Source organism: Pleurodeles waltl, chromosome 9 (assembly GCF_031143425.1).
Source record: "Pleurodeles waltl isolate 20211129_DDA chromosome 9, aPleWal1.hap1.20221129, whole genome shotgun sequence".
NCBI classification, from domain to species: Eukaryota; Metazoa; Chordata; class Amphibia; order Caudata; family Salamandridae; genus Pleurodeles; species Pleurodeles waltl.
This window is the reverse complement of record NC_090448.1, coordinates 338,576,194-338,594,007: the sequence shown is the minus strand read 5'-3', so window position 1 is coordinate 338,594,007 and position 17,814 is coordinate 338,576,194. Positions and strand designations below refer to the sequence as shown.

Here is a 17,814-nt window from a genome sequence, read left to right as displayed (position 1 = left end):
AGAGTTGAAATACATCTGGCACAATAATTATCCCATCTGACACCCAGACTCTTGTAATGAAGGCCTTAGCGTACGAGTATAGGCAACTGATGTTTCAGATGGCCTGAATTAGTATTTTTGTTGGGGGAAAGTAAGGTGTTTCGTAGTCAGCCAACATATGCCTCCTCTCTGACAGACTCTAAGCCCTTGAATAGAATTACTTTCGAAACCCAGTAAACCACCAAGATTTCAAAAAGAGCTTTAGGCGGAGCCTGAATTCTTATTTTAACCAAATGTGTCACTTTGTATATCTTTTACTATCTAGTTAGAAAAAAATATACTTGACTTATTTTAGTAATAGCATACTGAAGCACAGTTTGCTCATAAAAAAAAGAAATCACATGTTCAGAAGCATGTAATTTTAGATATAATGCCCCCGCTACACAGCTCTCAGGTTTTGTTCCTAGAAGGCAGACTCTGACTTTGTCTCTCACAGCCATAAAATGATCACCATAGTTCCCATTTTTGTGCTAAGCATTATATATTCAACTGTATATTCAGCCGCACGGAGGTAACCTAAGTCTGCATTGCTAGTTAGTGACAACTCAACACCCGGAATTAGGAGCCAGTCTATGTGCAACAGTGTGAATTAAAATTAAGTCAAGCACTGAGCAACTGCAGGGCCTCTGACATTTGTGACCTCTACGAGCCAGTGCCCTAATCCATCTCTCCCACTCAAAAAACAACAAAGGTTAAAGGAATACTATAGTTTGGTGGAACTGTCAAGTAAAGCGTACCATTTTAGATGTACAAAACTAATCAAATTCACCAGTTATAGTTATCTCAAGTACCTTTAACTGGAGCCCTAAAGTAAGTAGAACTCGCCCCTCTGCCATCTACATTTGTCATCAATGATGTCATTTCAGATGCTTGTCATGTTATATATGATGTCTTATAACGTCATGAGTCACGAGTGATGTAATATGGGAGGTAATTAGTGCATGTCAAGGGTGCAAGTTAGTTGTTTAAGGGCACGAATTACACTTACTTGACTATAGCCGATGAATTTCAAGGTTAGTTTAAAAAGTAGGTTTTAACTGACATTTCCATCTTACTATACTGTCTATAACATATTAACTTTATTTTCAGCAAATGTAAGGATTTATTTTTTAATACAAAGTAAGAGGATATTAACATACCCAAATATAATATCACTTCAACCTTTGTTTATTTCAATGTATTTTCATTTTTTTTTTTTTTTTAAATGTTAAGTAATATTTTATTACCATGCTTAACATAAACCCCCCTCGCTGTGCAGGGCCCTTGGCCAAGCGTGGCGTGGGGTTGGCATCATGGTCTGACCGGCAGGCCCTGCACCAAGTCTCTCACAGGTGGCCAAACCTATGCCATGCATGGGCTTCGGCCAAGTGTAGAGTGGGGTTGGCAGTCCTGTGCCCAAAACCTACTTGTGCCCAACCACACCAAGCGCTGCACAAGCCAGGTGCAGAAGAGAGTTGGGCGCATGACCCGGCACCTAAACTCCAGCGCGCGTGCATGGCTGAATATAAGTGGTGTCAGCTTAAGTAAGACAGAGCTAAAGACGTAAGGTTCATTAATTAGGTCAAAATATCAAGATATATAAAGCACTTGTATTGGCTTTGTCAAAAACGGCCAATGATAATAAAATGTATATTTCATAAAGTCACATGGTTCAATGTTTAATAAAAGTGACAGTCACTGAAAGGGTGCTTTATCAACAGCCTACAGTACCAAAAACAGTATCCAAAAAGTGCAAAATCAGCCTGTTAAGAGCTCTCGCATTTATTTTAAAACAAAAGCAAGAGCCATTGTCTTTGCTAAAACGTTTTTACTCTGTTTTTGCTTTATCTGAAGAGGTCCTGTTTTCCTGCTGGAAATTTCCAATAAGCATACTTAATTTAAAAAAAAAAAAAAAATGAACATTTTTCCATGTGTCCCATGACGACTGACCACAAATACAAACGAACTTGTGCCAAATCATGCATTGGCATACTGACCATCTGCACCACTGCATACACCCCATAAGGACGCCATGTTTAAAAAATCTGCCCCCTGTTATGTTTTCTGATGTCTACCACTATAACTTTGTGTAATTCATATCTCACTGAATACCTCAACTACCACCAACTCAGACACTACTCAATCTGGTTTCAGACCCAACCATAGCACGGAAACTGCCCTCACTGGCACCATGGCATTGGCATGAGATTTCTCCAATCACCTTTTGATTTCTGCCATACAGGGAGAAGTTATCTGAAAAGGCTAAAGTTGCTCCTTCAGGAATGAGTTCTTAAGTTATTTTTTGTCAACTGTTTCCTGCAAGATCATAGCTTGGTTTAATGGATGGCACTATCCATTGTTTGCAATTGACCCCTATAAATCTGGTGAACATGTCTGCTGATTCATGCGTCACAAATTCTTAACTTTTAATTAGTGGCTTCTTTTTCTGCATGCAACACATAACCACTCCTCACATTTAGTGAGCATACTAATTTTTCTGCATAATCTTTGGATAATGGAAAATGACTGTTAGCTGATTTGGCTGTGTCACATAGCAAGGGGACCTTCAGAATTACTTTCCGGTTAGTTCTCATGACTACTCTACCCTTGTGTAGCTGTTCCTAGGTTCTCAGATATGCCTATAATTCACTCCTTCTATGCAAAGATGTGATCACAATTGTGGAATATCTTTAATGCTAGGAATACAGACTGTGTCCTGTGGTGTCCACCATCCCCTGATATTTAGGTTCCCCAGATGTGCACCTACCATGTATGGGATGCATCCATGGTGATAGTCTGTGAGGATTGAGTGTTTAAAATATCTGCCCTCCATTATGTTTTCTTATGTTTACCACTATAACCTTGAGTAACTTTCTTGTGACAACCACTAGATTCTCCCAATCCCCAGTTTTCTGTGACCACTGCGATCACCAGCCACTCTTGCATGGGCTACATATCAAACTTTGCGAACAGTGTCAGGGGAAGGCAAGAGGGCATCATACCCACAAACATATTTACCACTGTCAGATTATGATGACTGATAGAAGCAAACTTGTTCCATTAGTGTGGTCAATCTTTCATCTGAATAGCTCTGGCTTTGCCAGAGTCTAGGTCTGTTTCCAACAAAATAAGTTTCTTTCATAGGTCACAGTGAGGACTTCATGTTCACCATTGTGTACATCATTTTGATCACCAGATTTATACAGTTATGGCATTGTTTAAATTAGCTTGTTTTACAATTCAGCCACTTAAGTTCAACGCTTACCAACTGCAGTCCAATTCCCAGCTACCATCGCTGGATAAGGTCTTAGACAAAGTCATCAACAGATGCCTCACTGAATACCTCAACTACCACCAACTGAACACTACTCAGTCTGGTTTCAGACCCAACCATAGCATTGCAACTGCCCTGCAATGGCTGGCATCCACATGACTCTTGACGGAGGAGACATGGCTACCCTCATCCTCCTGGGACCTGACTGCAGAATTCGACAAGGTCTCACACCCCACTGTCATCAAATGTCTACAAGGACATCAGAATTCAAGGACATTCAGACAGATGGATCTGTTCTTTCTGAATTGGAAGAACCCAGTCAGCCTGGCACTATACACCTTGGATGCCCATGACTTCATCTACAGAGTTCTGCAAGGATACTTCCGGAGCCCAACCCTCTTCAACGCATACATGCTCACTCTAACCAGCATCATGACTCACATCACTGACAGACAACACATTCTCTCCCTCACAGACACGATACCCAGCACTCAGATCATGTTTAATGCCTGCAACACTAAAATTGGCCACTGGATGAAGAACAGCTGTTTTAACTAAATATCTACAAGACTGAAATGGTGCTCTTTGGGGAGAGCACTGCTCTGTTGGACTCCAACGGGTGGCCAACAGAGCTGGAACCCACAACCTCCCCCATCACCTACACCAAAAATCTCAAGATCATCAACTCAACATGACTTCCCGAGTGAATGCAGTCATGCTTCCAAACCATGAAGATACTGAAGAAGGCTTTCAAATAGCTCCAAATCAGCACTAGAAAAACAGTTATACACCTTTGTAACAAGAAAATTGGACTACAGAATACTGTAAGCCAGGATCATCAAAACACTCGAAAAGGCTGCAGACCATTCAGAAAACAGCAGCTAGAATCACACTCAACCACAAACACCACACTCCCATCACACCCCACCTGAAGGAGCTCCACTGTCTCGACATACACAAGCAAGCACAATTCAAACTTGTCACCCACACTTTCAAAGCACTACATAACACTGACCCAGTACATATATGGAAAACGAGATAGAACAGTTGAGCCTTCTCATACACTGCTCTTAAATTGTTGAACGACCTGCTGCTATGTATAATAGCCTTCTCCTCATTTTTTGAATTTCGCAAGAAGCTGAAGGCGGGGCTTTTCAAGTAGGGCCACAAGGCCCTGGGTTTGAATAGTCACACCTACTCAGCACCAAAATACCATCCACAGTGTGCTCTACAAACCTGCAAAACGTAGCTCCTGCTATCATAAATACACTGTCAAGTCAGTACGACAGTTTGTGAAAACTCAAGGTGCTGACTTTTGTCCCCGAGGGTAACAATCCGAATTGGTAATGAGATTTTCTTACTTTAAACCTAAGCTATTTCCTATGGTTCTTGTTAATGGGAATAAGAAATTAGGTATCTTTCAGATCTAGTCACTTTACAGTCTTGCCTCTACTAACGGGATCACTTCCTGTATAATGTTATTTGCACAGCGTATGTTCAAAGTTTCTTGGTGTTGCAGAAGATAAAACAAGTACTCAACCTAATTCAAAGTGAACTTCATTTGCTTAAGTTTGCTAAACAGAAGGTCGTCAACTTCTTTTGAAAGATCACCAATAAAAGGAGTGAGTGAAAAGATGCATTTAGTTTGTTCAACTCTCTTTCCGCAACTATCCCATAAGGCAGTTTCACTCAGAACTCTGGGAGGTTCAGCAAGAACAGGCCAATGGAGCGTAAAGTACATGGAGGGGAACAAAGCTGAAATCTGGAGGCCAAAAAGAAAAATGTGCTGCCATCAATTATCCAGTGGACCTCAACCAGTGCCTTGACGGACAGCCAATGTATCTGTACCAAGATGTTAGAGATGTGATCAAGACAGAGTCCCAGTGAGGAGCCATGCTGCAGTGGTTCTACTCCATATCAAGCCGCCTTTCGCTTATCTGGGAGATCCAGATAGCTAGGCTTGCCACAGACTAGGCAAGATTGCACTATAGCCAGGACAGCTGGGAAACGATTACCGCTATCTATGTAAGGATGATTTCTCTTTAGCATGTACTATTCTGTAATTTTTGTATCTTTACAAGCTTGAGGATTCATAAGTCCAAGTCAAGGTTCTTTAAAGGAAGTAAACAAATTCCTTTACGGTTTTCTTCCCTAGGTACATTCTCTACTGCTTCCTCTTAAGAGGTCCTGCAATTTCTGTTGCAATAGTCTGAAGTGCTCTCATTTGCAGTGTATTTTTTGTGTGAATTTAAAAGGCAAGTCCTCAAATGTTATACAACATGTATGCTTTATGAGGATTAGAATCCATTTGTCAGAGGTGATCTTTCATCATTCCTGCAGAAAACATTGTACTGGTAACTGTTGAGGTGATCCAAGTAAGTTATTTGTCAGAGATAAAATACCATCTCCTAGGCTGGCTTCTACATTTTCTTCTGCCTCTAAAGGAGCATCTCCCTCGTTCAACTAGCAGGTGTTTGTTGCTGCTCTTTGAAGAGTGGCTGTCTATAGGATTCCAGGTGGCTTCATTTAAAAGAACTTGTAGCGCTTCCACTGCTTTAACAATATTGTTATCTTTCAGTGTTAAGATCTGGTCCACCACTGGTCCAAATGGACACGTTACCTATCTTCGGTATTGTTCTTTCTGGTAGATAACCTGACTGCAGATTCCTCACATTGTGAATAACCCTAGGAACCTGACTGCACCAGGAGATTTTTATTTTCCTCAGCAATCACCTTGTACGCCGATAGAGGCATTGTGAGGCTGAGTTGGGTCCATCCAGCCCAGGAACAGATGTTGGAGGACATAATATAACCGTGACCTCCGTGTGTTGAATGCTCCATGTGTTGAATGTCTGTTTCTTTCAAATATTTGTCCACCCAGGCAGACACAGAGCTCTTAGTAATCAGATTCCTAATTTGGGATCTGTCTATGTATGGCCTCAAAAAGTCCATTCCACAGAACAGGGAACAGAGTGGGTTTGTAAAGAATCCGAGGTTAGATCTAGTAAACAGCAGAAAGAGCATTTCCGAATGTAAGTAACTTGTTCTTCTGATGAATACTGCTAACTGCAGATTCCTCACCTTGAGAATAGATACCAGAGTAGTACCTCACCAGGTGGTGGGTCTGTGGAAGGCCACAGAACAGGAAATTGTGCAGTATTGGGTAAAGCTCTGGGTGGGGTCCAGTTGTGGTCCAGCAGCCACCAGCGCAGATCTGTTATAGTCTCCTCTGACACGTGAACTAAATGTTAGCAGTTTGTTGATGTTGAGCCCCTGTAGAACCCGCATGTGCTACCTGGTGTAGTCCACTGGCAAGATGCAAGACGGCCAAGAGGCTTAGAGCTGCTCTCATTGAGACTTAGGTCAAAGGTTAAAACATCGGGACCATAGCCCAAATATCCTGGGCTTGTTGAGGTGGAGGAAAGGCCCCAAACAACACAATGTCCAGTAAGGTTACTATGAAAGGAAGATTCTGTGCAGTAGTCGGGTATGATTCCAGCACATTGATGGAAAATCCCAGATATGTCAACAAGTCAGCTGTTGCCTGGAGGTGGTTGACAATGGTTTGAGGCACGCCCACCTTCAGCAACTAGTGGTCGAGATCTGGGAAGACCATTATTTCCAACCGCAGAAAACATCACCACATTCGTGAACACCCAAGGAGTGCTGCTAAGGTCAAAGGGAAGTACTACGAACTGAAAATGCTCCTGGGCTTTCTGAAACCACACAACATTTATAGGACTACAGGAAAACAAAGGTTTAAAATAAAAAAATTTAAAAAGCATTTTACAAATCCAACGCTACCATCAAGTCACCTGGATCAAGGGCAGGCAGTAATTCAGACTGGGTGAGTATGAGGAGCTTACCCTTCTTGAGGAAGAAGCTCAAAGAGCAAAGGTCTACAATAGGACAAAGTCCTCTGTATTTTGTGCTGGTACCTTTTCTGTGGCTTCCTTCTCCAAGAGCCTAAACTTTCCTTTGATTATTGGATGCCGTCAGCTAGATCTCTGACCTTTGCCTCAAAAAACCTGAACCACTAGGCTCTCAGGTGCTGCGTGAGGACAGATGGTCTCTAGGTTATTTGGAGGGCAAGATCCTGGCTTTGCCCAGGTGCACAAAAGCTTGTCCGTTAATGCCACATTAAAAGAGAAGAGTGATGCTGAGGAGATCTGCCCTAGCTGCAGTAACTCTGTCAGAACATTGGTTTTACCTCCATTGATAAGGAGATGGAGGTAAAGCAACACTATCACCATCTGTAGGAAGCTGGCTCGCCATATGGTGCACTAAAAAGAAGTGCACTGTTTAGAAAGTCCAGTGGATCCCCAGTTGGTTTGGAGGGGCAAAAGCAGATAGAACTAATGCTCTATTTGGTGGTAGTGTGGGCGAGCTGTTAGGCTTATCAGAGGGTAGTGCTAAGAATCTACTGTACTCACAGAGGCAATAAATGAGGCACTCAAAAAATAAATCTTAGGCCAACTTGGAATAAGCATTTGCAATGTAATGGGTCTCGCGTTTGCTCGAGGTAGAGCTATTAGCGTTGTAAATGCCCAACTGGACTTTTCACACCAACTGAAAATAAAAAGTAAAACAGTTGACATAAGCAAGCCGATTCAAAGTGCCGCCGTGAGCACGAAGATAGAAGTTTCACTCACAGACAAAGGTATTTGCAAAAGTGCAATTATCCATTTAACAGGGTCGATGGCCAAGAAGGTAACAAAACCGCCCTAAGGAGGGACAAACGTAAAGCAATTACCAACGAAAACAAAGGATTTTTGAAAGGCAAGACCACGAACAAGTGACAGTGATGGGCGTGCGGTGGGCGTGGTTAAAAGCCCAGATGCATACCAACAAGTCGGCCCAAAAAGAACACTTTTTTATATGTTTAAAACCCCAAAACTTCTTAATCTGGTAAGCACTTTTTCAAGCATAAATACTTTTAACTTTCAAAAATCAACACAGCACAGAGTTCTTCAATGTTAACCTATGGAGGAAAACAATGCTCAGCAAACACAGGGTTAACAACGACTTAGGAGGCCAAACTCAGGGAGTTACGCTAAGTACTGGGCACTGATTAGAACCACACCAGCACGTCACTACAGGCAGCATTGATGCAGCTGGGTGATGGGTGCAGTAAGGAGTTGGGTCCCCAATGGTTTCCTATGGGAGTTTGGTCCTTGTGAAGACAGGCAGCAGGCTCTGGCTAGGAAGCCAGTTGGGGACAACAAGCAGGTGGGTAGTAGACTTGGGGTGCTCAGGGACGTAGGTGCTCCTTTGGTCCTTTTCACCAGACCCAGGAGGAACAGATGCAGGGGTGTCCTTCGGTGGCAGGGTTTCTTCGTCCGGGAGCACTTGCGGTCAGGGGTTCCTGTGTGTTGAGGGGTGCAGGAGTCGTCACGGAATCCTGCAGGTGAGGACCCAGGCTGGACTTGAGCTCAGAGGAGTGGGGGGACGTCATTAACACTGACAATCTCAATGAGCTGCCAACCTTTAGGGTGACTACACCCTTTCTATGACCACTTTTGCTGGGAAATGGACATAACCCTAACCCTAGTGGCCTTATTCCTTCCAAACAAGAGGGAGGAATTTAAAAAGTATGGTTCACTTCAGCTCATCTACCTTAAGGGTGGGACTGGCATAAAGCGGGCACACCACCTAATCTGCATTATTTTCCCATCTGTGCTGCTGCCAAAAGTGGGGCCAGGCAGGGTGGTCGGTCATATCAATCATCTAGAGAGACCTGGGTCGTATTACAATGGCAGCTAGGCATTTGAAGCTTCCCGCCCTGAAATGTCCTTCCTGCCTGGGAGAGGTGATAACACCCCTCCCCAGTGCAGGCTTTTGTCACAGGCCCTCAAGAGCCAAAAACGTGTCTATGGTGGCTGTACTGGTTAAGACAAGTCCACACACTAGTATCTGGTAGGTTTTTAGGGGACACCTCTAAGCTACCCTCTGGGTGCAGTCATTAATAAATCCCTCACCTGCATCTGTGAGGGTTTATTAATCTGAGATGTTTGATACCAAACATCCCTATATTCATAGAAGATATCATGTAGCTGGGAAACTCACAGTGACCAGTGTCCATCACATGCATTTAAAATGGCTTCCGTGGTCACTTACTATGTCTAGGAATCGACAAAGACATAGCAGGCACACATCTACTTGTGCAGATAGGCCCTCATATTTAATATAATGCGCCCTGCCATAGGGCTGTAAGGCCTGCTAGGGGGTGACTTACATATACTGCCTGCAGTGCTTAGGAGCACGGCACACAGGCTGAGGTACCATTTACTAGAAATTTACAGTGGATGTGGATGCTAAAGGTTTTGACAATTGAGAAAAAACAACCTGGTTAGCAGGAACCCAGTGCACTTTCAGTCGAAATTACATCTGAAACCAGGCAAAACATTTGTGTGTTTGGGGGGGTGGGGGGGTGTCAAAAGAGGCACTTCCCTACATCGCAAACAGGGCAGATTCCTCCATAAAGGGGCCAAGTAGAGACGCGAGGCCAGTGTCAGGTAAAGTATCAAGTCCAATGGGCTCTTTGAGGTCTAGAAAATGGTTATCATCCTATATTTCCAATGTGTTGTCACTGTCACCATCTTGCAGCTCCAGGTGTGAGAATCTGTAGTGCAACGGAAGTGAATTAGAGTGGAGCAGAACAAGTGGTCGAAGTGGGTATAACTGAACCAAGTAGTGATCGATTTGCTTATGGGTCCAAGAGGACTATGTGGGTTCCTCATGCTCTACCCATGCACAGGGGTCTCGTGCCACATGGGGAGTCATTTCAGGTGTCAGTGAACCCTAGAAGGGCCAGAGAGCCGAAGGTGGCGTTGGGGCAGGATCCACCAGCAGTAACCAGACTGGAAGTCTCACTGGAAAAAAGGGGGTCCAGAGGTGAGTCAGAAGGATGAAGAAGGGTGACAGAATTTGATAGCGCGAGCTCCAGATGAGTCAGAAGGCACAGGGAAAAAACGGATGTCTATGTGCAGAGGTGGAGATTATAGAAGGTCACTTCTAGGTTTGGACAGAACTCCTGCTGAGCTACACAATGCCACCTACATGAGGGAATTGATGAGAAAAAAATCTCCAGATTCAATCTGGGGATATTCACAGGGTGAAGAACCTGCAATGAAAAGTATCCTTTCAGATAGACTGTCCCCTTGCAAAGAGCATTTTGTTGACTGTTGCTACAACTTTGGGTTTAAGTCTAAAATCTGAGCCAAGCACGTCTTGGTGTGACACCAATGCACAGCTACCTACTAGCTCAGTCTGCATCATTTCAAGGGGCTTTTATTTGTTGGTGACTGTCTTTCCCTCTCAAATCACAGCTTTGCACGCTATCAACTCCTCTGATAGAGGCTGCATAAGATCCTTGCTCTCATCTCACTTGACTATATGTGCTATTTCTACAATTAAGTGACCTTCCAAAATGTTTCTGAAAAGGAATCTTTCTAAAGAGCCTCCTTGATCCAGCATGTGATTGGCTAGCTTCTAGTGTGTATGAAAACAACAACTACATGAAGAACAAAGGTGCAAATCAGAAGAAGTATGGAAGCAGGAACCTGATAGTAAGTACAGACAAGTGCAGTGTGAATACAGAAAAGAAGCATGCAAAGGTTTTGCTGAAGTTCATCCTGTTAAGTAAATCTCACTTTACTGGATGCAGTGAAAAAGCAATTAAACTGATAAGCTAACATTTTCCAAGCTGAATAGGAGACATTCAAATTGCATGGAATCCCATGCACGATGCCTTCCCTGTATGTAAGCTAGTACAAAGGTAAGTTATTCAAAAAAGGATGCCATACTTCAGTTCCTGTGCAATTGCTGCAATTTGCTCCACTCGATCCTGGTGAGCAGCCAGGTCACTTTCAAAAGCCTCGTGTTTTCTAATTAGAGCTTTAATGTCCGAAAGTGTGGCACTCTCATAGTCCTTCTGCTTCAGCAGTGCTTCCTTACCTGTTGAGTAAAGATCATAATCAATGGATAATGCATACACACTGCATGGACAATTTCACCGACAAACAGCAACATAAATGCATAGGGCCCAACTGCACCAATCTATCAAACCCCATTGTATAAACAGCATACCTAATTATTAGTCTCCAAAATGACATTTATCCCAAATACAAGTACATAAACGAGTAGTGCCAACCTAAACATGAAATAACAGTACACAGAAAAAAGTATTCATCTGCAGCAATTACATTTGGAGCACAGGTCTATTCTGGATTTTGCAGTGGTTGGGCTAGGAACAGTACCTTATTTACTGGAACACAAAGTGTTGTGGGTTAGTTAAAGCAATATTCAGAGTGGCACTACATTAGCTTGGAAGGGACAATGTCTCACACTGTAAAAGATAATCACTTCAGTTTGAATATTGAACTAACAGGCTTGGAAACACAAGTGTTACTTTGTGCAGATGAAGTCAAGGAACAGCTTATGGAGTTTAGCCACAGTAGTCCTTGGTTTAACCAACAGATTGTGGGATACCGGAAAGAGATGAATGAACCTAATTTATTAATTTAATCTGGTCAAAAAAGTCATTTATGTTCTGACCGCAGTGTTACCATCAATATTCCTGATATAGATATAGGATAACATCTACTGCCGGGCTTGTGAACTATTCATTACAAACACCTTGTAAAGTGCAGGACTTCTGATGACATTGCATGGGAACTGGCACAGAGGTGTAGTCAGTTTACCAAAACTGCAACATTATAAGTCAATAAAGGTCGAAACTCAAGAAGTAGAATAGACACAATCTACTCAAACCCTCAAAACCTATTCTGAATGCTGATTGTAGGAAGTTGGCTCTGTATGCACTATTTCAAAGTAAGGAATAGTATGCACAGAGTCCAAGGGTTCCCCTTAGAGGTAAGATAGTGGCAAAAAGAGATAATACTAATGCTCTATTTTGTGGTAGTGTGGTCGAGCAGTAGGCTTATCAAAGGAGTAGTGTTAAGCATTTGTTGTACACACACAAGCAATAAATGAGGAACACACACTCAAAGACAATTCCAGGCCAATAGGTTTTTGTATAGAAAAATATATTTTCTTAGTTTATTTTAAGAACCACAGGTTCAAATTTTACATGTAATACTTTAAATGAAAGGTATTACAGGTAGGTACTTTAGGAACTTTGAATAATCACAATAGCATATATACTTTTCACATAAATCACATATAGCTATTTTAAAACTAGACAGTGCAATTTTCACAGTTCCTAGGGGGAGAAAGAGTTTGTTAGTTCTTGCAGGTAAGTAAACCACCTACGGGGTTCAAGTTTGGGTCCAAAGTAGCCCACCGTTGGGGGTTCAGAGCAACCCCAAAGTTACCACACCAGCAGCTCATGGCCGGTCACGTGCAGAGGTCAAAGTGGTGCCCAAAACACATAGGCTTCAATGGAGAAGGGGGTGCCCCGGTTCCAGACTGCCAGCAGGTAAGTACCCGCGTCTTCGGAGGGCAGACCAGGGGGGTTTTATAGGGCACCGGGGGGGACACAAGTTAGCACAGAAAGTACACCCTCAGCAGCACGGGGGCGGCCAGGTGCAGTGTGCAAACACACGTCGGGTTTCCAATGTAAATCAATGGGAGACCAAGGGGTCTCTTCAGTGATGCAGGCAGGCAAGGGGGGGGGCTCCTCGGGGTAGCCACCGCCTGGGCAAGGGAGAGGGCCTCCTGGGGGTCACTCCTGCACTGGAGTTCCGATCTTTCAGGTCCTGGGGGCTGCGGGTGCAGAGTCTTTTCCAGGCGTCGGGATCTGGGAGTCAGGCAGTCGCGGTCAGGGGGAGCCTCGGGATTCCCTCTGCAGGCATCGCTGTGGGGGCTCAGGGGGGGCAACTCTGGCTACTCACAGTCTCGTAGTCGCCGGGGAGTCCTCCCTGAAGTGTTGTTTCTCCACAAGTCGAGCCGGGGGCGTCGGGTGCAGAGTAGCAAGTCACACGCTTCCGGCGGGAAACGCAGTTGTCTTGAAGTTGCTTCTTTGGAAACAAAGTTGCAGTCTTGGGTGAACAGAGCCGCTGTCCTCGGGAGTTTCTTGGTCCTTCTAGAGCAGGGCAGTCCTCGGAGGATTCAGAGGTCGCTGGTCCTGGGGAAAGCGTTGCTGGAGCAGTGTCTTTTCGAAGTGGGGAGACAGGCCGGTAGAGCTGGGGCCAAAGCAGTTGGTGTCTCCGTCATCTCTGCAGGGTTTTTCAGCTTAGTCCTCTTCTTCTTAGGTTGCAGGAATCGGAGTTCCTAGGTTCTGGGGAGCCCCTAATTACAGAATTTAGGGGGGTGTTTAGGTCTGGGGTGTTAGTAGCAATGGCTACTAGCCCTGAGGGTGGCTACACCCTCTTTGTGCTTCCTCCCTGAGGGGAGGGGGGGGCACATCCCTATTGGGGGAATCCTCCATCTGCAAGATGGAGGATTTCTAAAAGTCAGAGTCACCTCAGCTCAGGACACCTTAGGGGCTGTCCTGACTGGCCAGTGACGACTCCTTGTTTTTCTCATTATCTCTCCTGGACTTGCCGCCAAAAGTGGGGGCTGTGTCCAGGGGGCGGGCATCTCCACTAGCTGGAGTGCCCTGGGGCATTGTAACACGAAGCCTGAGCCTTTGAAGCTCACTGCTAGGTGTTACAGTTCCTGCAGGGGGGAGGTGTGAAGCACCTCCACCCAGAGCAGGCTTTTGTTTCTGTCCTCAGAGAGCACAAAGGCCCTCACCACATGGGGTCAGAAACTCGTCTCTCAGCAGCAGGTTGGCACAGACCAGTCAGTCTTGCACTGAACAATTGGGTAAAATACAGGGGGCATCTCTAAGATGCCCTCTATGTGCATTTTTTAATAAATCCAATACTGGCTTCAGTGTGGGTTTATTATTCTGAGAAGTTTGATACCAAACTTCCCAGTATTCAGTGTAGCCATTATGGAGCTGTGGAGTTCGTTTCTGACAGACTCCCAGACCATATTCTCTTATGGCTACCCTGCACTTACAATGTCTAAGGTTTTGCTTAGACACTGTAGGGGCATAGTGCTCATGCACCTATGCCCTCACCAGTGGTATAGTGCACCCTGCCTTAGGGCTGTAAGGCCTCCTAGAGGGGTGACTTACCTATGCCACAGGCAGTGTGAGGTTGGCATGGCACCCTGAGGGAAGTGCCATGTCGACAGTCATTTTCTCCCCACCAGCACACACAAGCTGGCAAGCATTGTGTCTGTGCTGAGTGAGGGGTCCCTAGGGTGGCATAAGACATGCTGCAGCCCTTAGAGACCTTCCCTGGCATCAGGGCCCTTGGTACCAGGGGTACCAGTTACAAGGGACTTACCTGGGTGCCAGGGTTGTGCCAATTGTGGAGACAATGGTACATTTTAGGTGAAAGAACACTGGTGCTGGGGCCTGGTTAGCAGGGTCCCAGCACACTTCTCAGTCAAGTCAGCATCAGTATCAGGCAAAAAGTGGGGGTTAATTGCAACAGGGAGCCATTTCTTTACACTGATGCAGAGGAACCCAAGCAAGGAGTCATCAGGGACGTGTGTACAATTGTAACTATTATCATTTTAACCACACCACAATAGCGTTTCGTGATGGCGAGGACTGATGACCATAAGACTGCCATACATGTGGTTTAATTGCACAATTGCTAGGAATGCCAAAGAGGCTCCCTTTTCCACGTGGAGTGCGCTCTTGGCCTGGTCCGGAAGCGTGCTCCTGCTATTTGGTACCATAACCTAACTGTTTGCACTATTAATAATGCAATGGTGCCCTTCGTCACTGGTGATAATTTGCTTGAGTCTGCAAAAGATATGAAGAACTGGGATCTCCATTTTCCTTTCTGAGTAGTACATCACAGCCCTACATCCATTCTTGTAGATAGGTTTCCCTTAGCTTGACGTTTTAGGTTGAGGATAGCAGCGCGCAAGCGCTGCTTTTTCGACGTGTTGGTATGTATCTGGGATTTTAACCACGTCCTTCGCAATCACTCATTCATGGGCCTTGCCATTCAAAAATCCTTTGTTTTCGTTGGTAACTGCTTTACATTTGTCTCTCCTTAGGGCAGTTTTGTTACCAACTGACACACAAAGTTCTATAAAATCCAGGTACATGTGGATAGGAGTAGTAGACAAATGAACTGGGCAAACAGTATGCTTCACGACAAAGCTCACCCTGAAAAATGTGTGCATAATCAGCAGAGACCTTTGGGTACTGTTAAATCAGAATCCTCTGTTCCACACTAAAGGGGAATCATCCCCCACATTCAGAATGTACAGGTAGATCTTTGAATATTCCACGCTGATGTGAAATTTCACTCTACTGAAAAGGTTTTGAGGTCAAGGGTTGCAGTAATTTTAGACACATAGAAACAGATACGATGGCAGGTAAACGAGGGGTTGTGATAGGGAGGGCATGGGGGAGGAATAACAGGGGAGCCTTTTTAAACAAGGAATTGCATTTATTGATGCCACCTTGCAGGTCTATCACCATTGACAAGTTGCAAGGAAGTGAACTATGGAAATGTAATTGTGTAAAGCAATTAAAACAGGAAGATGAATAATCTCAATAACAAATATCACCAAAAGAGGACATGAAAAATTGTTAGAACCACTTGTGGAAAAAAACAGCGGGTCATTCACTAGGTAGTTCGCTTCCTTTGGTAATGCTCTTTCTAGTGGATACTCCATCAAACTACAGAGACACCTTATCTGGTTAATCTTTTCCAGGGGCCAAATTGGATTCGAAAATGTTTACAACAGCTCCTAAATACTCACACATGATGCTATCAGCCTCAGTCACAATTGTCCGCCTTTGGACAAGACAGCATGGTGCCATATATAAAGTGCTACCTCTGCACACTGAAATCAATTTATTTATTGGTGTTTCGGGCACTGACTCGGAGTATGACGATTGAGAACATGGCAGTATGCACATCTGATTTGCAGATCAACATGTAAGAGTTTACTTCATGCGGGAAGATGCTTGGGCTGTTAGGAGCAAAATGGTTACTTACCAATAGTAGTTTTGCAGCTTGAAGAATGTTCTGGAGTCACATGCTGTGCATTATACCACCATCTAGTGGAGGAGACCAGAATCTACTCGTCTCCCCTCGACCCCCCCCCCAAACCTCTAACCACCCCATGACCCCTCTTCAACACCTTGGCCCCCCGATCCGCCCTGCTAAACAGGTAATGTGTACATCTGCCACACTCCTCTACCTGTGTAAGACCCTAGTAAGGGGTGCCCATGATACCTAGGGAATGGGTATGAAAGAGGGTCCCTAATGGTCGCAGCATGTATTGTGCCATATGGGACATCCCTAAAAATGTGTTGCACAAGGATGCCATTGCAGCCTGCATGTCGTGGTGCAAGCCAGGCAAAAACACAACTTGGCACACCCATTGTGTACCATGTCACCAGCACTGCATCTAAATATATTTAAGTCACCCCTACAGCAGGCCTTGGAGCCGTAAGGCAGGGCGCATTATATTTGGTGTGTGGTCCTATCTGCACAAGCAGATATGACCCTGTGATGCACAGCCCCGCTGCTGAGCATTGCAAGTGAACAGGGAAGCCATTTTAAGATATGTGCTGGAGACTCATCAACACGAGTGACCCAGTCACACAATGTCTTCACTGAACCCTATGGTGTTTGGTATCAATTACCTCATCTTAATAAATCCAGGCTTATACCAGCCTCATACTTCTTATGACATGCACCCAGAGAGCACCTTAGAGGGCCCCCCTGAACCCCACTAGTCTGTGTGTGTTGGCTGACTGTTCTTAACCAGTCTCACCTCCAGGGGGTCAGAAACCTATCTGGGGTGGCAGAGTCCCTGCTCTCAGAGGTCAAACAATGGAACTCCAAAGAGGGGTGTTGTCGCTCACGGAGGATGGCTAGCAGATCTGCATACCAAGGCCAGGGGCTTCAAAGGCCCTGCTGCCTTTGGTATGCAACCTAGGCCTGCCCTGAGGCCCACCGAGCACCAGGACAGGTGGGAAAATTAGTCAGTAGGCGTGTACCACCTGGGCCAGCCACACCCATATGGTGGGCTGCCCAAAGTGGACACTCGGGGAAGCGTTCCACAGTCTTGTTTTTGGTTGAAACTTGGCCTTCTGAGAATAGGGTTAAGTCCATTCCCCACAGGAAGTGGTCATATGGGGGGAAATAGACACCCCGAGTGTAAGCAACCCATTGGCTGCAGCCCCACACACCTTTAAAACGCCCCTAAAATAGTGTTTAGGTGGCCCTCTAACACCAAAAGTACAGATTCGCTGGACTAAAGAGAATCCAGAACTGAGGAGCTGCAACCGGATTGGCCCCAACTCCCCCAACCTACCTGCCTGCTGTCTGACATTTGGGCCAAAGACTACTGTTCCTGCAGCTGTTCTGCCTCTAAAAGCCTGTGAGGACTTCAAGAAATAACCAGGATCTCCTGTGGAGTAGCAGAGCTGCATCCATACACCATGCAGGCACCAAAGACAACTTACTAAGACTCAGGACTGCCAAAACCGGACACCAGACAGCCCCACTGCACCCATGCACCCTTGCCCG

General features: G+C 44.9%; 1 protein-coding gene across 2 annotated transcripts in view; it reads right to left on the bottom strand.

Annotated features, from left to right (window-relative positions):
• The window catches only part of ACTN4 (actinin alpha 4), a 340,912-nt gene that overhangs the window by 109,435 nt on the left and 213,663 nt on the right, over positions 1–17,814 (bottom strand). For both annotated transcript variants that reach the window (XM_069206884.1, XM_069206883.1), the window contains exon 12: positions 11,098–11,248. In XM_069206884.1, coding sequence (XP_069062985.1) covers positions 11,098–11,248 — 151 coding nt within the window. The remainder of the gene's footprint in view (positions 1–11,097; positions 11,249–17,814) is intronic.